Source organism: Dipteris shenzhenensis, chromosome 7 (genome assembly GCF_047967505.1).
Source record: "Dipteris shenzhenensis isolate YYH24624 ecotype China chromosome 7, Dip_SZ_1.0, whole genome shotgun sequence".
Taxonomy (NCBI): Eukaryota; Viridiplantae; Streptophyta; class Polypodiopsida; order Gleicheniales; family Dipteridaceae; genus Dipteris; species Dipteris shenzhenensis.
In genome coordinates, this window is record NC_141602.1 from 16,624,402 (window position 1) to 16,646,860 (window position 22,459).

At 40.9% G+C, this 22,459-nt stretch overlaps 1 protein-coding gene and 1 pseudogene across 1 annotated transcript; one reads left to right on the forward strand and one right to left on the reverse strand.

Moving 5' to 3' along the window:
- Positions 1 to 720: 720 nt before the first annotated feature.
- LOC147900009 (uncharacterized) lies at positions 721 to 2,134 on the reverse strand. Its single transcript, XM_087376559.1, has 2 exons — positions 2,042 to 2,134; positions 721 to 1,353 (listed from the first exon to the last, which is right to left on the reverse strand). Exons 1-2 carry the CDS (start codon positions 2,132 to 2,134, stop codon positions 853 to 855), a joined length of 594 nt encoding a protein of 197 aa, XP_087232685.1. The 3' UTR covers positions 721 to 852.
- On the forward strand, positions 2,133 to 22,421 carry LOC147900010 (uncharacterized; annotated as a pseudogene).
- The last annotated feature ends 38 nt before the right edge of the window (positions 22,422 to 22,459 follow it).

Here is a 22,459-nt window from a genome sequence, read left to right on the forward strand (position 1 = left end):
GTTCTCAGGAATAAAGTTTTTGTGGAGTATTATATCAAATGGAAAGGATTACTAGAGGAGGAAGCAACGTGGCAGCCCGAGAGTATTTTGCAGGCTCCTTCTTGCACTCCTGGGTAGCCCCCCATGTGCTGGATATGGGTGTCACCCCTTCGCCCAGCTCCTCTTTTTTTCCAGCCCCCCAAATATCTAGAATTGTGGGTTGTAAAACTCTGCTTTTTTTTCCAAAACAAACAAGTGTTTTTTTTTCAAAACAAACAAACTGCCCGCTTTTACAAAAAACTTAAGTGTGACTTGCTTTTTTAACTACGTGCCTCCATCGTTTCCATGAGCTTAGAGATTTCTAATGATGCACACACACACACACAACATAAATATAGAAACAAAAGCAAACATTTACAGATAATAAGCTTGCTGAAATTAAGTGTTTGTAAAAAAACTTGTGTTGCTTCTGTTGATTTTTCACTTTGAAAACAACCTAGTACATACTAGCCTTTACCCGTATATGCCTTTGTCCATACATAAATCGTCCGTATATAAAATGAATGCCAAGTTACCAATGCTAATGAATCTTTACTTGAGCATTTGCTAGTGGAAGAAAACAGTATTTCTAAAACAAACTTACAAAAGCAGAGAAAGCAAGTACTACTCACAGACCAAAACCAAAACACTAAGAGAGATTACATTGAGAAAAGCATGCCTTGTCTTTCCACAAGGAGGTAAAATCCCCAAAAATTGAATCTAACACTTCATATCCATGATGTATTACAAAATAGGCATTCCCATTCCAAAAGGTCACTATCTAACTTTAAAACGTGCATCAAACCTAGAACTACGTAGCATGACCATCTTGCTTCAAAGGGGCAAAATAAGCTTCTCGTGGGCACGGTATAGATCAATCGAAAGGTTACCAGGAGCCCCAGCTGAGATGCCACCAAGGCGGCCAATGAACAACACATTTGCAGGGAGATCAATCCGGTAGTCAACAATATTTGGGGCATTGCAAGGAGGGCTCCCATAGCCAACCCCAGTGATTCCAACCCAACCTTGCTGCTGAAAATAGCGAACTGCGTTCCCATGGGAACAGACAGTCCTGAAAGATACCACACAGGTTGGCATCCAACCATTGCTGCAAGCAAAGAGTGCAGCCACCATGCTCAAATTGGAATAGCGTTTCATAGCCAAGTAATATTTCACACTCGGAATATTACTATATATACTTTGTAATTTTTGATGGAGGTCCGGGAACGATTGGGCAACCCCAATTTCTATGACAACTACTGGATAGAAACCTGGGCCATAGTTTCCCCCAAGAGGACCACCATTGAAGGTACCATTCACTTTGATTAGCAAGAACTACAGTTATGTTCAGTTGAGTAGGAAAAATTGTCAGGATCTTGCATGCCCGTTCTCAACAAAATGTTTCCAACAGCATCTCCATGAGGGCAGCTAACTAACTCCTCAGCGATGATGTTTCGCCTCTCAAACCTAATCTTGAATCCAAGATTTTTGGACTCGTGCCTACCTAACCACCTCTCAAATGCTATCTCGGTGACATTTTGGGCTAGCACTAAGAGATTTGTAAAGTCATCCTCGAGGTCATCATCTATGAGAGATGCTTTGATGCAAAGACATTCTCGAGCATGCTCTAGTGCATCTTTTGAAATGCGGACTTTGAGAATAAGCTGAACTCACTGAACTTTCTGCTCCACTACAAGCCCCTGCAAAGCAAATAAACTATTAAAACCCACCAAAGAGGAAAAACACAAACACATTTATGTAATGGAAAGCATAAAGAAACACAAATAATAAACGTAGACTTCTACTACTTTATTTTATTCACTATGAAGACACTTTTCAAAATCATCTTAAAGGTAACAAGCTCAATTCCACGAATACAAGTACAAGCCTCGTTTCTCACCCCTCCATAACCTGAGAGGGCACAAGAAACATCTCACTGTATACGCGAGAAAACCTCAAGCACGCATGGCTAGCATCAGCAATGGCATGAAAGATAAAACCTGCTTTGTCAAGTTAATGTTACGCCGTCAAGAAATTTCCTTCTACGTTGATTTTGCAAGGTTGGTTGCTCCAATAACTTCTGCCCTGTCAGCACCAATCCTCCTTTCCGTGCCATGGCCACTAATGATCCTGAGATAACGTAGTATACAAAGCCAAGAAAGAAAGGCTTCCTAGCTAGATCTTCATAGTGCTCATGCTCACGCTCACACCATGATTATGTTGCACCCTTGACACTGCTTGCAACATGATAATAACTATTCTCATAATTGTTATTAATATAGGAAGGCGATTGTGACCAATAGGTGAATGTTAAAATCGAGAAGGACAAGGTGCCTCTTTGAGGAAGAACGCGATGGAATGCATTGTTGTCTCCGGGTTCTGGAGGGCATGAGGAAGCAATACTTCATCGTGAGCATTGGCTTTGAGTCCTTCCCGGTGGTGGGTTTATGCCAATCGCTTATTCCAAGAGCTTGGGTTTGAGGTCTTTGGGGGTAGGGTTGTAGAACACGTCTCTCTCTCTCTCTCTCTCTCTCTCTCTCTCTCCCCAGTAACTATATTATTAACTTGAGATCAATGTACATGATATTAGACTCCAAAAGAGAGCCTAATGGAAGAACTCAAAAAGAGTCAGAAAACACTTCAAGTCCCTCGCAGCATAGCTATCATGTAAAGATTGCTTGAGGGACATTCTGAAGAAAACATATGCCTAAGGAAACTGTTGTCCCATCCTAGAATGCAATCTCTGTGTCCAAATAGTTCAGAGTACCCAAAAGCGAGTCCAGTGAAAGAAAAGGAGGAATGGAGACATCTGGGATGAGAAGCATCCAAACATCCAGAATAGTTTCCCAAATCTGATAGAGGGAAACCGAAGCCGCAGCAAATGAGAAACATGAGTGATCAATAACCGAGAGTGCGGACAAGACCATAACAAATGGGGAACTGTCTCACGGTGATAAGAACAACGGGGGCAGGAAGAGGAAGCAATGTGACGTGCTGCCAATTTCACCCCAATGGAAAAAGCTTCCACTATACATCTCCAAAAGAAAAGCCTCTGTTTCAATGGCAATTTGGCTTTCCAAAATTTCTTGAGTCGTGATTGCCACCAAGATAGAGGCCTATCCAAATTCCAAAGATTGTTGGCATGCTTATCAATCCATGGCGGTGGAAGAAGAAATCTGTAAACCATCGAGGAGGCCAGATTATGCATTGAAAGCGAACAGGTAGCAGGGGATAAGGGAGTCAGATTCCAGTCCAGCAATCTGTCCTGTACAAACAGTGGAGGCACAGGAACAAATGGCTGCAACATAGTTGTAAGTATTCTCCAAATGGGCCGATGATGCAGACCCAAGGGGAATGTTCTGCAAGCTTGTGGAAATGAAAGCACATAACCATGTTGATCTACAACATCTCCGATGAATCTTATGCCCAGTTTCATACGATTATATGCTTTGATAGGCGCCTGTAAAGCAAGAGGCGATTCAAACACCTTGCTCCAATGGATACTTTCCAAGCGAAAAGAATTACCATGATTGGAAGAAGCACCTGTCCATTTAGCATAAGAGAGAATTCTCTTCCAATCATGAATAAAAGCAGTAGAGACAGGACAACCAGGAATTTTCCCCTGAAATGTGGTCATGACTGCTTCCTAGTGATCTGTAATCTAATGCCCATATGCATGGGACGTCATGTTTCCACACATAGCTGCTAACATATTAGCCCATGGCTGTTTTTGCTGAAAAAAATCAGCAATCATAGTGCTCTTTCTTGCCAGCATATGAAACTGAAGATTGAGAATATTCAGTCCTCCATGAGTCTTAGGAGAGCAAATAGCCTGCATGGGAAGAAGTCGCAATGCCTTTTTGTGAGATTTGCTTTTCCAAAATATCTCCATAGCCTGGGACATATAGGAAGCCAAATGCTTAAAAGACCAGGGAAGAAGAGGCAAATAAAATTGCACGTATGCCATAATGATAGACTGAAGTATCCGAAGTCGAACATGTAGAGGCCAAGTGGACAAATGCCAGTATTCCAACTTCTTGTTGATCTTTTGAAGTACCCATTTGAGCTGTTGTTGAGGGGTAATATTCCAGCCAATGGGATATCCTAGATGCCTCACAAGAGTGTGGGAAGGGAGGATGTGGCTAGGCCAGAGAAGTGCATGCCAATCAACTTCTTTCAATGCTAAAAGATTGGATTTTTGAAAGTTAATATGCAGTCCAGCAGCTATACCAAAATCATTCAGAGTATGCATCAAACGAGAGAGGTCAGTTTGAGAATTCCTGGGCATGAAATATGAATCATCAGCATATGCCTATGCCAGAAACGGCTGTGCCCCTGGAATTTGCAAGCCATGAAGCTGCCCTGTAGTTGTAAGATGGTCCATATGCAACAATAATGGATGAGTAGCAATGGCATATAGTAGCGAACTAAGAGGGCAAGCTTGTCTCACTGAGTGGGTCATAGTCCATGCTCCTGACAACCCACCACCTAGCAAACACTGCGCAGTGGCATGAGAATAGAGCCAGTAAATAATGTGGACTAGCCGAGGGCCAAATCCCAATTTGTGCATAGTCTGAGAAATAAAATCCCAATGGACAGTATCAAATGCTTTGGCAATGTCGACTTGCAGAATGAGAACATCTTGTTTAGAATATTTGGCATACTCAATTGCAAGCAAAGCATTGGAGATATTATCAGTAATCTATCTTCTGGGAACAAACCCATACTGCTTAGGATGAAGTCCTGCTTGCAAGATAAATCGAACCCTGAGAACAATCAGCTTGGCAATGAGTTTGTAAATGACTGGCATAAGAGATATGGGTCGCCAATCAGCCATTGTCTCACACAACCTTTTTTTGGGGATCAATTTGACCAGGCCATGTTTCCAAGAAGGAGGGAGAGATTGTTTAGCCCAAGCATGATTGATCATAAGAACCAGAGTGTTCTTGAGATCACCCCAAAATGCACGGAAGAATTCTACAGTCAATCCATCCCAATCAGGAGAGCTGCCTTTACGTAAGTGACTCAGAGCATCATCCAGTTCATTAAGCATAAAGGGCTGCTCTAGTGCACGAGCTCGTTCCGGGGACAATATGGGCTGAACATGCATCAGAAATTGAGACCTAGCTGCATTCACTTGCATTGAATGATCAGGCTGAGGAGAGAAGAGATGTTGGAAATGACTAGAGCATTTCGATTCCAATTCTGATTTGGATGTGGTCCAGGTGCCATCATCTTGCCTGATTCTGCAAATATCCTCCTTTCGCCTATCCGCATGCAGGCTTTTAAAGAAAGCTTTGGAGGAGCAGTCCTTATCCAAAAGGGGTTTCATGCGAGCTCGGATTTGCCACTTCTTTAATTTGCAAAGATCATTTTGATGAATGATGCGAACCGCATAAGCACAGGAATCCTGTTCAGAGGAGGTAAGCTGCCTATAAGAGCTGATTAAATCCATTTGTTGCTTGTGAGATTGAGCCCATTTCAGCTTAAGCCTGAGGGTTCCCATGTAACTCCGTCCATAATCTTGAATGACAGCCTGCAAACGATGGGCAAGACTGATCCAGGCGAAATCCATGTCCTCCTGAGCATGTGAAAGGAGGGGACGGATAGCCACTCTCACCATGTTCTGAAACTGTTGATGCAGCAAATAAGCACCATTAACATGGAGCAGGCGACGACCAAAAAAAGGCATATCATCTGTTAGACGTGCTAAAGATAATGTCAAGCATACTGGGAAGTGATCAGATAGCAAAAGGGAATGATCAACCCATAGTGCACATGTGAATCTAGCATACTGCTGAGCATGCAACAAATACCATCTGTCAAGTCGAGCCCAATAATGAGTAAAGGCATTGTGATGGTATGTGTAACCCATATCTCTATCACTTGTTGAGAGCCATAAATCTTCTGCATGCAAGAAAGAAAGCATATCTTCCCAATGTCAAAGCTCAGTGGGGATCATGTGAGAATGATGAGTGGTGTTGTCTTGGATGGCTGGCGAGCTATTAAAGTCTCCACACAAAAAGGCATTGGACAGCAAAGGATATTGTTTGAGGGAGGCCCACATTCGAGCTCTTGTCGCAGAAGTTTAAGAGGCATAAACAGATGCTATTTCATAAAGATCAGCCTGACAGATGCATCTGATCACCATCCATCGACCCTGGGGGTCATTGTAAGCAACTGTGGGCTGCATATCATGTTTCACCAGCATGCATATCCCGGAAAAATTCATTGTACCAGCATAAAAGATGTCATAACTAGCATAATGGCCTTGCTGGCCAGCCAAGAAGTGTTGGTTGTGTTCTTGTAAAGAAATTACATCAGGGTGCATTTTATGTACATAGTGCCAAAAAAGTCTCCACTTATTGACATTGCAAAGACCTTGAACGTTGTATGAAATGCAAGTAATTGAAGTAGACATAGAAGGTATGTATAGCCGAGCCAAAAAGCATAGTGAAGGTGTAAGTTGTCAGGCCTCAGCCATGACATCGACATCCACTTGGCCTCCTGGATCAGTAGCTCTATAATCCTCATCATTATCACATACAGGGATGCCCCTCTTGAGCACAAACCCACAGTTGAGAAGTGAGGCTATCAGCAGGGGTAGAGGCCTGACCAGGGGTGGAAGTAGAGGCATCCCAATGGCGAGATTGTAACGGTCGTGGCTTGAGCACAAATACCTTTTTGGGTTGCTGCCAAGTATTTTCTTTGGGTGGGGCAGATTTAGATGCCATATCCCCCGACTTACTAGGCATAGCCCTAGGTGGCCAAATTTATGACATGTGAAGCAAGCACCTTCAAATACTCCCCATTTCAAGTCAAAATATTTTTCGCCCAAGGGGACGTCCTCCACCTCTACCGCAATAGAGGGAGGGGTGGGGTGATCTGTATCCCAAAGAACACAAAACCGATTTCGATTACCCGAAGGACGGGGTGGGCATACAACTTGCCCCAAAGTAGCTGCCAGGCTTGGTAACTCAGCCCTCATATAGTCAGGAAAATCTACGACCTCAACCCATACAGGGCAGTGATGTCGAATGAGACTGTGATAATCCTTATTTGGCGACCATGGCATGACATGGACCATTTGTCTGCCATAGAATAGAGGGGACATCTCCAATATCTGCTGACGATATGAGGCATCCAAAAAGTGCACTTCATAAAAACCTCGAGAAGCAAAATATACTCCTTCAACAAAGCAACCTCCCAACAAAGCCTGAACCCACTGAGCTACATCATTTGCTGAAGGTAGCTTCCCTGGAAAGAAAATGATAACTGCTTGCTGAGAAAACTTTCGGAGGGGAGCGACCAAAGAGGGCAGCTTTAGCTTGTATTTAAGTGCCAGGGGAGGTTTGGACCACTCCTTCCGGCTGTGATGAAATTCATCCTTGAGCATGTCGAAAACATAGTGAGCATCTACAGAGGCTGAAGTAGAAAAATCAACTTGTTGTCTTTTGGAGTCCCGGGACAGGTCCTTCCGAGAATAGCTTTTGAGATGTTCCTCCATGAAGTTAAGCACGGCAAGATTGATGAAGAGGCAGAGAGAACTAGAGCTGTACAGCAGGGATTGAGCAGAACAAACAGCACGGGAGAAATAGGGAAAACAGTACGGACAAATGAGGACTGTACGTATAGTACGGACAGACACAGGAGTGTACAGACTGTACGGATTGCTGACGAGATAGACAGAGGCTATATGGAACAAAACGACTGTGGCAGAGATGCTGACGAAGGGCAGGGAGGCTAGATTGTACCGAGAGGCGGGGATGTACGGACGCATGTAGGGACTTCAGAAGGGATCAGCGATGGCGATGTACAGACATACGGAGGGAAGTTCAAAAGGGGATTAGCGATGGCGAGGAAATCTATAGCGGGATTGCTAAGGGTTGTGCAGGGATGAGCAGAGGCTTACTGTACGGCCGTACGGTAAGCATACGGCATCTGTACAGATGTATGGACGGAAGGGGGAACTGTGCGGGAACCTTTGTCTGTCTCGACCCCCCTCTCTCTCACGCTCTCATGCTCTCCGTCGCTCCCACTGCTCACCACACACACTCACCACACACACTACACCATACACACACATGCACCTATGTACACACACACACACACACCTTCTCCCCCCCCACACACATACGCGCGCGCGCATGCATGCCCGCGCACATGAAATATTGCCATGTCATCACCTTGGCTTTGGAGCTCTTTGCTCTTGACGCACACTGGCTAAGCTTTTGCAGCTCTAATTGGCCTACCCTCTGGGTAGCCGTAGCAACGATGCAATTTTGGGAAAGCAGAAATAGGCATTTCTTGAATTTTTTGGAAGTGCATTTTTCCTATTGGCTCTTCCTCCACACCCTTTCCAGTGGATTCCTTTCTGTTTACTTTTTTGATCTTGGGTAAGCCTTATGAATGATTGAATATTATTCACCTTGTTCTTAGGAGTGATACTTTCAAGCCATTGAAAAATGCTCTGTCCTAGGGAGCATTGACACCTCACAAACACATAGAAGGGAGGAGTTACTTGGAGGTAGTGGGCTTGCACTACATAGCATCACCATTGTTTGCTGCATAATAACGATTACACACAACACATAAAGCATTGAATGGGATTGTGAACGAACCATGGCAGGCAATAGACACACATTATTGTTTCAAATCTTTTTTACTTTTTCATTTAGCATATGCAAGAAGAGAGGGGATTCGACTATAGTATGTGCTCCCAACATTGTTTAACTCCCGCACAACACATCATCTTTTTTTTTTGCTTTAACCTCATTTATAACACTTACATTTTGCAAAGATGAGAGCGCACATGCATGTGTGTGTGTGTGTGTGTGTGTGAGAGAGAGAGAGAGAGAGAGAGAGAGAGAGAGAGAGAGAGAGGCTTAACATGTTTTTCCCTTATAACTTTTGCATCTTTTTTACATGACACTAATTTGCATGACACTTTTTAGCATGCTGACTTCTTGGACGATGGTGAGATCATCCTTAAAAGAAAACAAGGAGACTCAATAGTGTAAATGAGTATGCGTGACCTTAGAGCAATTATCATTTTGTCTCCTATTTTGTATTGAAAAAGTGTATAATGAGCATGATGGCATGTTCTCAATGTCCAATGAGTGGCTATTGAAGGACATAACTTCGCGTAATTCCAAACTTTGGCAACAAAGTGTTGAAATTGAAGAAACACTTCTAATTTTTCTTTCAGACCATACACCCAAGTGTATCTTGTATATGTGACAAAATATAATAACCACCCATGGCAGGAGTCCTCATAGGACCCTAGGCATCACTATGAATGAGTTGCAATTTGCGGACAACTCTTACTGCACCATATTTCTTGAAGGGAAACCTATGCATCTTGCCAAGTATGCACCCTTCACATGTATGTGGCGGGGGTGACTCCAAAGGAGGTAAAGCATCAACCATATGAAACCTTTGAAGTGTCATCAAACTGCCAAAATTCATATGTCCATATCTAGCATGCCATAACTCCGCATTCTGCATAGCAACAATGGGAGTAGAAACTGCAAGTGCATGATCTGATCTTTTCTTAGACATCAAGTAGGAAAGACCATGAAACAATGTGCCACATAGTCTCAAGGCATATCATTTTCTCTGTCTCGAACCACACACTTGTCATCCTCAAAGACAATTTGAAATCCTCCTCTATTGAGAGAGAACACTGAAAGAAAATTCTTCTTTATTCCAGGCACATAAAGCACATCATGAATTTTAAAATTTGTGCCATTTATAGCTATGAGCACAATCTCACCAATACCATAAACAGAATAAGAAGAATCATTGGCACAAGACACCCTTCCTGGAATGCAGAGAATCAAACAAATACTTCTTGAAACTGATATGTTTTGAGGCGCCACTATCAAAATACCAAGTATCCAATTTATTCAATGTCTCATTGACATTGAAAGTGCATGCATCCATAGACGGTTCATAACTATGAGTCAAAAAAGCATAACCATCCTCCACAAAGGTGGCTATAGTATCTGGGATGGCCACACTACAATCAAGACTGCAAGTCAAAAATGCATATTCCTCTTCCACCAAATTGGTTGTACCATCACCTTCATGTGCATGAGAGGTTGATGTGTCCGAGATAGTCATACTGGATTCTTTCTTCTTCTCATTGGCAATCCTTTTCCTGCATTCTTTAATGTAATGACCACTACAGCCACATCCAAGGACCAGCACAATGGTCGTACCAAGCCAACATCAATGCGGTGGTCACAACTCTAGATTAGCACAGGAGAGTTGTGCATAGATGATAGGCAGTGAGATGTCGATACATGACAAGTGGCGAGATATGGGTACATGATAGAATAGACTACAGTCTGACATACAAAGATGTAGCACAAAGACTATGCAAAGGAGGGCAGAACTACTCATGTAGTGACATGTGTCAAGCTCTATGATGTCTAGAACTATAAGTTTTGATAGATTGCATCTCATTATTACTCCAGTAAGGGAATAATTACACTGGGAAAAATTTTGGTGAGTGCATGAGCCTACCCAAAAAATGTTTATGTTAGATTTGAACAAACTATAAACTGAGATAAACAAAGTGTGAAGAACATCATGAAAGTACGAAAATGCTCATACATCATAAAAGTAAGAACAATATCATGAAAGTACCAAAATGAATGTGTACATCATCATCATCATCGTGCAGAAGTGCATCCCTAAACAAGAAATGTGTGAAGCCTAAACAATCATCCTAAATCAAAATCTGATAACTCCACATATGATCCTCTAGTCATCCTCTGCTGATGTGGCTCCTGTATGACCCGCTGCCCAACTGTCCGCTGTGTGCCCTCAAGCAAAGCCGGATCAGAAGGGCCAGCCTCATCTCCTGCATGAGATGGGCCAGCCTCATCCTGATGAAGAGAAGGGCATGCTACACGAGCCACCGCTGCCATCTCTACCTCCCTCGCCTCCTCTATGTATGCACATCTCAGCTCCCATAGTCGTGCATCTACGAATACTCGTGCCTCAAATCCAGCGCGGGTAATCATCTCTACATGTAGAAGACGTTGGTCTCGGCCCCGCCTAAGCTGCTGCTCCACCCACTGCTGCAATGATGTCTGCAGCTTTGCCTCTCACTCAATACAGTGTGCCTCCTCTGCTCGTGCCTCGTCACCTGGCATGAAATCACCATATGAGAAGCGTCGTGGAACACACGCTGCAACCACAGATGTATCAGCACCCTCCTGCATCAGCAAAGCTCTCTGTGCCTCCGCCCTGTAGTGCTCTATCATGACCACGCGGGCGAATGGATCAATGGCCTGACGATGACCAGGATACAGATCATCCATGCCTAGTCCTCTGTATGTGGCCACATCAATGTCAGCAAAGCATACAGGGCACACTGATCGTGCCACCATGTGGCGGGTCATGCAATGGAGATGTGCGATGTGGCCACACCCTAGTCCAAATCACCCTATAGTGTCAAACTCCTCGTGGCAAAGGACGCAAGTGGCAGTAGGAAGCCTGGCTATGACTGCTGCATCTATGGGTGTCCTAGTTGGGACATCTATAGGAGGAGCGGGGTATAGGGCCACACTGTTGAGAGTTGTGGTGCCATGAGCACATGTAGAGCAAAGGTATGAGTAAAGGGAAAGCTGCCACATGGCATGGAGGAGATATCCCACATGTGAGCAAGCAAATGGATGTAAGTACCCTCACCTATAAAAGGGAGGTTCATTTGAAGTAATATCAATCAAGCACTTTGCACTATCTCAAGATTCTCTTTATGAGTCCAAGCTAATCTATCTTGGAACCTAATTGACTTGAGATACATGTCATGAGCACTCTCTTCATCATGTTTCCACATAGGTTCCATCCACCTTAGAGCACTCCATAGATCCTGAGGCACGCATGTTTTGTCATGGTATCAGAGCATAGGTTTAGCTCTCCTAGTTTAGCTTATTAGTAGTTCACTAGGATTGCTCCCACTCCTAGATTAGTTGTAGGCATGTCTTAGGAGCTCATGTTTTTTCTCTTAGGTTAGTTTTAGTTTTTAGATTGTAAGAATTCCGTCCATGAGAGTTGAAGATTTTCGTTCAATTATTTTGTGAGAGTCCACTCTTTGTGCTGAGAGAGAGAGATAGAGAGGTGTTCCAAGAGAGTTTGAGAGTGTTTCTTTTGTTAAAGAGAGGTGAGAGATTTCAGCCTGAGTGCTAGCGCTCCTTTCGACAAGCAAGACAGCGCTCCTTCCAATGAGCAACAAACTCTGCAGCTCCCCATCTCCAAGAGCAAGCTATCAAGTGCCTCCATAGATGGCTCTCCATCGACGTGCTCAACACGGCCTCTACTGAACCGACCTCCTATAGTATCTCTTGGCGGCTCCATGCACATGGGCTAGCTCCAGCTTCCAAATCTTCAACTGCCTTCCACACAACCAGAGCCTTCAAGCGCTCCAGCCCTCAAGCACGACTGATGTCCTTCAGTCGGCCTTTGCAACACCATCTCTAGCTTACAGCGCAGCTAGCAAGCTTCTTCCACCGACCTCTACAAAGAGCTCTACCAATAGCGCATCTGGTAGCCCACGGGCTTTGACTGGATCATCCCAGCATCGACTGAACGGACTCTCTATCCTCCGAAAAGCCCTTCAACCAACAAAGAAGGCGACTTGACGCAGAAGGCAGCAACTCTCCTCCGTCTCCAAACGTGGCGACTCCAGCGACCGAAGCAAACTGCGAACGACTCCCTCCATTGCAACGTCGACACACAGGCTGATCTTCCATGGCAAGTTCGTGAGTGAAGAGCTCAACCACTTCCTCCTCGGCGTCGAAAGTTGCTACAGTTCAAAAGTTCCCGAGAGCTTTGCCAGAGACCATGGTGGTGCGCTCGTGAGCAGTAGCGATATCTCCGAAGAATCCCTTCATGCAAACTTGTTGTTCAAGGACGTAGCTGCGCAAAGAAGCCAAGCTCGCGAGATGAATCTCTCCTAGCCACACCTCCACCCGTCATCCTCGAGCTCCCTCCGTCGAAGCCGCTCATCTGTCGTCGACCTTCCCTACACAACGAACCTTCAAATCTCCAAGGTTCCTTAAAAAAGTGACACGTGGCAGATAAGGTTTGAACTGTGGTTAAGGTCAACCTTGGTTAGGTTTATGGTTAGTTCAGTTACTTGGATCATGGTTAAGTTAATCTAGACTTGGGTTAACTAATTTGGGTCAGAAGACTGCCACATGTCAATAGTGCCACCTAAGCACACAGCCCCTTGCCAAGCACAGTCCTACAAGCAACATGTGAACAGCCAAGCCACATCATCAAGGCCCCTCTTCTTCACAGAATCTTCAACAAGCCATAACTTGCAATCCAAGAAGAATTTGCACACGCTCCAAAAAGGAAAAGTGATCGCCTTTTTGAGCTCTACGCGTCTGTTAAGTCAGAATCATTGTATGCAATTAGACACTGCCAATATTGAAAGAATTCAATTGGTAAGACCTTTGCAACCATTGGAAAAAGCAAAGCATGAATGCCAACATTAATGTAAAAAGAATGCCAAAAGCACAAGTGCATGAGATGACCATAGCAGGAAGCATGGCATCCACACACAAAGCATCAAGGCACATGGAAGAACAAAGCATCATGCAGGTAGCTACACCAAACAAAGAAGCAAATGAGTCATCATCAAGCCATGAGCCAAAAGGTGACATCAATGGAATGTACTGAGAAGCAAATACCTTGCCAACCTTGCCTATTATGTTTTGTAATCAAGCCTGACCACCTGAGAGTAGCTATGAAAGCACCCAGGGGAGGTATTGACATGTAGAAGCCACACTTGACCACCTTAAGTAGCATGCATGCACTAAGGGGAGGTGATGGAATGTAACTCACATCTGACCACCTTGCAGTAGCCAAAGGATCATGGCACCAAGGGGAGGTGTTGAGAGTTGTGGTGCCATGAGCACATGTAGAGCAAAGGTATGAGTAAAGGGAAAGCTGCCACATGGCATGGAGGAGATATCCCACATGTGAGCAAGCAAATGGATGTAAGTACCCTCACCTATAAAAGGGAGGTTCATTTGAAGTAATATCAATCAAGCACTTTGCACTATCTCAAGATTCTCTTTATGAGTCCAAGCTAATCTATCTTGGAACCTAATTGACTTGAGATACATGTCATGAGCACTCTCTTCATCATGTTTCCACATAGGTTCCATCCACCTTAGAGCACTCCATAGATCCTGAGGCACGCATGTTTTGTCACACACTGGGGTCGATCCTATGGCAAGATGGATCATGACTAATATGCCTCAACTGCAAAATATAGTGCTCCGCACGATGGTATGCTATGCGTGTCCGAATCCTCTGCTCCTCCAAATCTGCCTCCAACAATCGTACACAAGATTTCATATCCTGTCGCAATAGATGTGCCTGCAATGCAAAGATGTCGCGTACATGGTGAGAACTAACCAAAAAACTTTAGTTCAAAACACGCTACAAAAAAATAAACTAAAATAATCAGAATAACTAACCTCGTCCCTAGAGTCGGCCAACAATGCCTCCAACTCTGCAATCCATGCGTCTCGAGTCTCCAACTCGTGCTGAGGCGGTGTAGATGTGGGAGGCTCCATCGATGATCGAGGTGGGGGAGGTGGAATTGAAAGTGATCTATATGGAGCAGCCACCAGGTTATGTGCATGCTGCTCATCCTGAGTTTGTTTGCAGGTTGAAGAAAGCCTTGTATGGCTTGAAGCAAGCACCCAGAGCATGGTCTGACAAGATAGGACAGTATCTTGTCACTATTGGTTTTCAGATTTCCATGGCAGATTTCTCACTTTATGTGAGAAAAACAGAGAAAGGTGTTATGCTGCTTGTCATTTATGTTGATGATTTGATCATCACCGGTGATAATGATGAAGATATCCTTCATGTGAAAATGCTATTGAAGCAGAAGTTTGAGATGAAGGATTTGGGAGAGCGTAGTAATGACATTTCCCCTTTTTCTTGGGCTTCTTTGCATCATTCTTAGCCTTTTGTGAAGGCTGTCCAGAATCAGCCTTAGGCTAATTTGTAGGCTGCTTTCCTTTCCCCTTTTGCTTGTACTTGGAAAGCATGGCATGTTCACCAACACTTGTGGCCATATTTTTCCTTGTCTGCTCTTCCTATGACAAAAGCTCTATCAACTCATGAAAGGTGAGAGGGTTGCCACCTCCCCTCAAAGACAAATGCAATTTGGTGTGAAAAAAACTAAGATAAGACTTAGGAAGAGAATTCAAGGTGGTAGTAACCATCTCTGAATCTAGAATGATCTCATCAATATTTAAACATTTGCTCTCTCAAATCCTGAAGTTTTATGAGGTGATCAGACATAGAGTCACCCTCAGCCATATGAGTATGAGTCAACTCCCTCTTTAGGAATGAAACCCTTGCCTCCTTGTAGGTTGCAAACATGCTCTCAAGAAGATCCCAAGATTCCTTAGAGGTCATGCATGATTGAATATGTGGAATAATGAACCTCTTAATAGAGAGAGAAATTACAAATAGTGATTGTGCATCACGAGAATCCCATCTCTTCTGCTCCACTGTAGAAGCACCAGGAGCTGGAACTTGTGCTTGTCTACCTCTTCTGTCACCTTGTGGAGGAGTGCCAAGAGCAACATTACCAGGCCTCTCCTCATCACCTATCACATAATTTCATAAGCCCTTGGCAACTAACAGGTTGCAAACCATGAAACTCCACAAGGAATAGTTGGTACCATCCAACCTATCCTTTTATGCGAGAATGCCAAAAACATCATTAGAGTTCGTGTTCTGTGCCATAAGAAAAATTGCAATAGACACTGTCAAGGAACTTCCCTTGCTGGCAATAAAAGTGCACAATCACAATTCCCTTCTAGAGTAATAAGTCATGAACTCAAAAAATATGTCCACAACTGCAAATCACTTCTGGGATAATGAGGCAACCCCAAAACAAATATTCTTTGTCCCAAAGTGCTCCTGACTTAGCCAATTAATGGCTCAAAATTCATTTGCCCAAAAGCATAAGCCCAACTTTAATCTACCAAATTTGGCTGCATAATTCTTGCAAAGTGGCCAAAAGCTCCAAATCCAGCAAAATTGGAGTCCAAAACCAAAAGCCCCAATTTGCAAGGCAAAATTGACTCGAAAAAGGAGCAAATCCAAGAAAAGCCCCAAATCTACAAATGAATTTGTATGCCAAATGAACCTATGCGCCAAAGAAATGCTCATGATTGGATTAAAAATGCCTAAACAGACAACAACATTTGGCTATATGGTTGCTGATGCAATGTACTACAGTGCTAAATTGTACTGATGTACAATTATTGATGAGGTTGTATGGATTGTGCAGTTGTACGAACATGGCATGTACGGCTAGCACTGGTATGTACGGTAGGTAACCGACAGGGCAGTTGTATGACATCATGCAAATGGTATGTACAGGTCACTTGCAAATGTAGGATGTACAAAGGTAGCTGGTGTAGATGGTTGCAGGTACGATGGTACTGACAACTGTTATCTTGTACGGATGGGAGATGCACGTCAGTACGAGTAGCAATCCAAAATCAGTACAGAGCTAGTACATTGAGTTGTATGGCACATGTATGATGTGCAACATGTACAGAATTCCATACAGTTTGTATGGACTATATAGACACAAGGCGTTGTTGTAGGTATGGGATGTATGACCAGAATGGTCTACTGGTCGGAGTGCCTGATGTTCAATGTGATCTAGAGCTTGAGTTGAACGAACTGGAGTTGAATAGGCTAAAGCATGAGCAGGAGAGCAGCCAGCCTACAAAGGAAACTTCTTCTCCTCTACAAAAGTGTGACAGGAACACATAGGAGTGTGGGAAGCAAGTGATCGGCTAGCTCTGATACCAAATGTAAGAGAAAAGAGGGCAAGAGAGGGCTGGAAGGAAGAGAGAGTAGCCAACTGTTGTATTACAAGAAATAAGAAAAGATACAATAGTAGGGGTTTTGTCTAAGTGACAAACCCCAACCAACCCTAACTTAACTACTAACTGTAGGGGAAAACCTCGTAAGAGGGAAAAAGTGCCCCTAACCTACTTATTATCAATACATTGGTCACTGCCATGAATTATGGCTATATTTCCAACAATGATGCCATCATCTTTGATGTGGAGAGCATAGGTGGATCCTTATCATCAGAATCAAATCAAGCAAAGAAGATAGAGGCAAGAGGGATCAGTTGACTTCTCATGCTAATGCAACATTCAAAGGATGAGACAATTAGGCATGTAGCAACTAGTGCCATAGCGAATCTAGCAATGAATTGTATAAACCACCTCCTTGAAGAAAAGCATTGTTAAGCTTTAGGTCCTTTGTGCCAGATGTTGTACATTAAAATTTTTTATTTTTGCTCCCATGGGCTTTATTTAATGACTTCATAAAGGACGACGACTTGAAACTTTGTTGAAAATTGTGTCACTTGCGCAATTTGAAAACACAAGGAAAACTGTGACCCTCATATGTTGCTGCTGCCATAAGTAATTTCCAACTTTTATGAAACTTATGTCTATCAACTCCTTACTTCCCACCTGCAAATCTAGTATTTTGTGTAATATAGAAAGAGAGAAATCACAAGCTAGAAATTCTTTGAGTCTGGTGGTTCTCATAGGTCATTTCCCAATTTATCATGTACCTTAATGATATCTAACTCTACTAATTATATCATCGAAATAAGAAACATTTATCATAGGTCATTTGCCAATGTATCATGTACCATAATGATATCTAACTGCTAATTGCATCATCAAAACAAGAAACACTTTTTTTAATATGGGGTTAGCTTCAAAATTTTTAGTTTCTAGCTAGATGCTTTTCTTTATTTGTTTTATAGGTTGTACAATCATAGAAGCTAGGATATGATATATGTTCCAATCTACAACTTTTGGACTACACATGTTCAAAAGGAAACAAAAGAAAATATGTGGTGCGCTCTCAAGAGAAATCATGTCCTACGGCTCCTATTGGTGTAGGAGCAAAAGCTACTTCTAGCTCTCCCCCTGTATACATGCAAACTCATCGAACTTCTTTGATTGGTAAGAAGACTAGCCATATATCGATAATATAAATGACATTTTACAATTTATAAATGCTTTCAAGATCAATAATTTTGTAAGGTCTTAAGTATAAAAAATAAACTATAGTTTTTATAATTGATCAGTTTTTGAAGCTATTTGAGTCACATGATTTTAGCAAAAAATGCAATAAAATTTCTATAATTGATCTGTTTTTTAGCTGTTTGAGTCACATGATTTTAGCAAAAAATGAATATGATCTTTATTGTTTATTTGACTTTCGATGCATTTTTTCTTTTTGTAGAATCATGCCATCGGCCTACTTTCTCTAAAGCTCCATTGGAAATGCAACTAGCTAATCTTAGTGAGTTTTTTTTAATTTTCTTTTAGCTTGTTTATGATGAATTCATATTTAAAATTTATTCATAAATTATTTTCTTTTGGCACGTTTACTAAATTCCATATTTTTTGTGTGAAATGAATATACTTGTACAATATATAGCGTTTTTCATTTCTTTCATTCCTTCTAAGATTTATATTTTGTTCCAGGTTCTTCTCATAATACAATGGAAATGGGTCCATCATCATCTGTTGGAAGTGGATCACGTGAGTGAAATGTTTATCTCTTTATAAATAACATTAATTTCTTATGTATTCATAAATTATTTTCTTTTAACATGTTTACTAAATTACATACTTTTTGGTGAGATGAATCTAATTGTACACTATATAGCATTTTTCATTTCTTTCATTTCTTCTAAGATTTTATATTTTGTTCTAGGTTGATCTCATAATACAATGGCAATGATCATTTGTTGGAATTGGATCACGTGAGTGAAATGTTTCTTTCTTTATAAATAACATTAATTTCTTATATATTCATAAAATATTTTATTTTGACATGTTTACTAAATTACATATTTTTTGTGTGAAATAACTCTATTTGTACACTATATAGCATTTTTCATTTCTTTCATTCCTTCTAAGATTTTTATTTTGTTCCAGGTTCATCTCATCATACAATGGCAATGGGTCCATCATCATTTGTTGTATTTGGATCACGAGAGTGAAATGTTTCTCTCTTTATAAATAACATTATATTTTTTTGTGTGAAATGAATCTACTTGTACACTATATAGTGTTTTTCATTTCTTTCATTTCTTCTAAGATTTATATTTTGGTCTAGATTCATCTCATAATACAATGGAAATGGGTCCATCATCATCTATTGGAATTGGATCATGAGTGAAATATTTATCTCTTTACAACACAAATAACATTAATTTCTTATAATATCTTTACGTATTTATTGTCTCAATTGCTCATCAAGATATTATGCTTAGAGGACCCTTTACATATTTAATTTTAAAATTAAATACTTGGACTTTTAATTTGAAGTGTATTAACCACTGCAAGAATAAGTTTAGAGCATAATCTCTTATTTTTATACTCTATATCTCAATGTCTAATTTGATCACCTTAGATTATATCGCGTGATTTTTTTCATATCTTTTTCATGAAAATTCTCATTTTCATATTGAGTAAGTTATGTGCGTCACAGATAAGATTTTGACAATGCTTTTTCAAAAAGAATTGGAAGATAAAGTAAATGCAATTGAAGTGCTTTTAGCAAATGTAGAGAATACATGCACCAAACAGGTGTTATAGTATATCCTTGTCCCTGCAAGGCATGTCGTGGATGCTCTAGTTTAAATTATGCAAGAATACAAGAGAATTAATTAAAGAGAGGTATGGACAAACAGTGTAGTTGATGGAAATGAGAAGGTAAGAGGTTTGTTTAGCTTATATATAAGTGTACTTGTTAAAATTAGTTTTTCCTTTACATTTTGAAGATGAAGAACTTGTCTTATATATGTAGCATGCAAATGTTAAAAATAAACTAGATAAGGATATAGCAATTGAAGAAATGCTTCGAGATACATTTGAAGTTTGTGAGGAGGTATCCAAACACTCTGAAAGAACGGATACATGCTACAGTGATGGTGATTTGGAGAAAGAGGTTGATAACATGTCCAAATTTGAGGAATGAATGAGTGAAGCAAAGAAGCCACTTTTTGATGGATGTGAAGTGAGTTCATTGTCAACTACTCTGTTACTCTACAAGTTAAAGGTCACAAACTAGCTTTAGTAAGCTCCTTTATATTTTAAGACATAAGATTCTTCCACAAAACAATTATCTTCCTTCCTCATCATATGAGGCTAAAAAAAGAATACATGAGTTGGGATTACAATATGATAATATCCATGCTTGTGTCAATGATTGCATTTTAGATTGTGGGGAGTATGCAAGCTTGGAGGTGTGTCCTAAATGCCAGGAAAGTTGATGGAAGTTAAGTGGTAAGTCAAAAGTCCCTCAAAAAACATTACGACACTTTCCTTTGATTCCATGACTTCTTAAACAATATAGGTATGTAAAGTTTGCATATTATGTTTAACCTTATGGTATTAGATGATGACATGTATTTCTTTGCTCTAATATCCAAAATTTTGGACAGATGTCCTCTTATTGCCAAAAACATGAAATGGCATGTTGGTGGAAGAAGTGAAGATGGTTCGTGTAGGCACCTAGTGGATTCATATTATGTTTAACCTTATGCTATTAGATGATGACATGTATTTCTATGCTCTAATATCCAAAATTTTGGACAGATGTCCTCTTATTGCCAAAAACATAAAATGGCATATTGGTGGAAGAAGTGAAGATGGTTTGTGTAGGCACCTAGTGGATTCATTAGCATGGAAGAATGTGGATAGCACATGGCCGAAATTTGCAAAAGAGATGAGAAATGTTTGACTAGCTCTTGCAATAGAAAGGTGTCAATCCATTTTCAGATCTACGTAGTGTGTGGAGCACATGGATTGTGTTGATTGTGAACTACAATCTACCACCATGGTTGGCAACCAAGAAGTTATTTCTAAACCTCTCACTTTTAATACAAGGTCCAAAACAAGTTTCTTAAAAAAAATTTGATGTGTACTTGCAGGTGAATTCAATATTTATGCATATTAATATCAAACTTTTTCTCAAGTGGTTTAGATGTATGTACTATTTTTCCATAGTTATGAAATTGCATAAATAATAATATTGCTTTTATGTGATAGGTTCTCATAGATGAGCTACAAGCCTTATGGAATGGAGTAAATGCATATGATGGAAGTGAATCTCGTCAAAAAATAAGATTATTCATTCTGAGAGGAATCTTGTTATGGACAATCCATGACTTTTCAGCTTATGGACTCATTTCTAGTTGCTACACAAAGTTTTTTAATGCTTGTCCTATGTGTGGTCCTACATTTTGAGGAAGATACTCGGCATGCCTTAAGAAGATTAAATATATAGGCCATAGGTTCTTTCTTCCAATGGATCATAGCTTTAGAAATTTAAGAATTGCATTCAATGGCTCCACTAAATATGGAGAACATCCCTTATATCCTAATGTGAATGAATTTAAGAAATTTTCTAGACAAAGGGAAGAGTGGCTATTGAAAAGCAATAGGAGGCCTAAAGAAGATCCAGGATTATTGACTGGGTGGAAAGGATTGTCAATATATTATACATTGCCCTATTGGGAGGTAAGCACTCATGCTTCCACACAATAAAATTTTTAAAATACCTTGTTTTTTAATTCATGTATGAAATCGAATCGTGTATTTTTTTTCATGCAGCACCATCTTGTTTGTAATAATCTTTATGTGATGCATGTGGAGAAAAATTGTTGCAAAAAATGTTTTCAAGACACTCTTACAAGAATTAATTAAAGATTCTCTAAGAAGTTGTCTAGATATGAAAATATGACCGGAATTATGGCCTCAAGTAGTCCATAAAAGAAATGATAAGCTGAAAATGCCAGCTGCATCATATAGGTTTACAAAGAAGGAAGAGGATGATTTTTTTTCATTCATAAAGAATATCAAAGTTCTGACAAGGTAGTCTGCATCTTTGCAAAACCATGTTCTTTGCAAAAAGCTAGAAGGAATGAAAACACATGATTATCATGTTTTTGTTCAGCAGATATTGCCACTAGCAATAAGACATTCTTTGATTGTGATTATGTTTGCTCCACTATAATTAGATTAAGTCTTGTGTTGTGAAGAATACGTGCAAGTGATTTGGACATGACACAATGGGATGCATTATGTTAAGAAGTTATACATGTTTTATGTTAATGGAAAAGGCATTCCCTCCCTCCTTCTTTGGCATATGACACACTTACTCTTTCATGTAGTTGAGGAGTTAAGAATTTGTGGACTTGTTAGTATGCGATGGATGTATCCTTTTGAGAGAAACATGAGGACTTTGAAAGAATATGTGAAAAATAAGGCAAGGCTAGAGGAAGTATGGCTTAGGGATATGCAATCACAGAAGCTATGGGATTCTTCTTAGA

Coding starts and splice junctions, on each gene's coding strand:
- LOC147900009 (XM_087376559.1), bottom strand. CDS start 2,134: ATGGCACGGAAAGGAGGATTGGTGCTGACAGGGCAGAAGTTATTGGAG. Junction 1,354..2,041: donor GAAGGAAATTTCTTGACGGC/GTAACATTAACT, acceptor ACATAACTGTAG/TTCTTGCTAATCAAAGTGAA.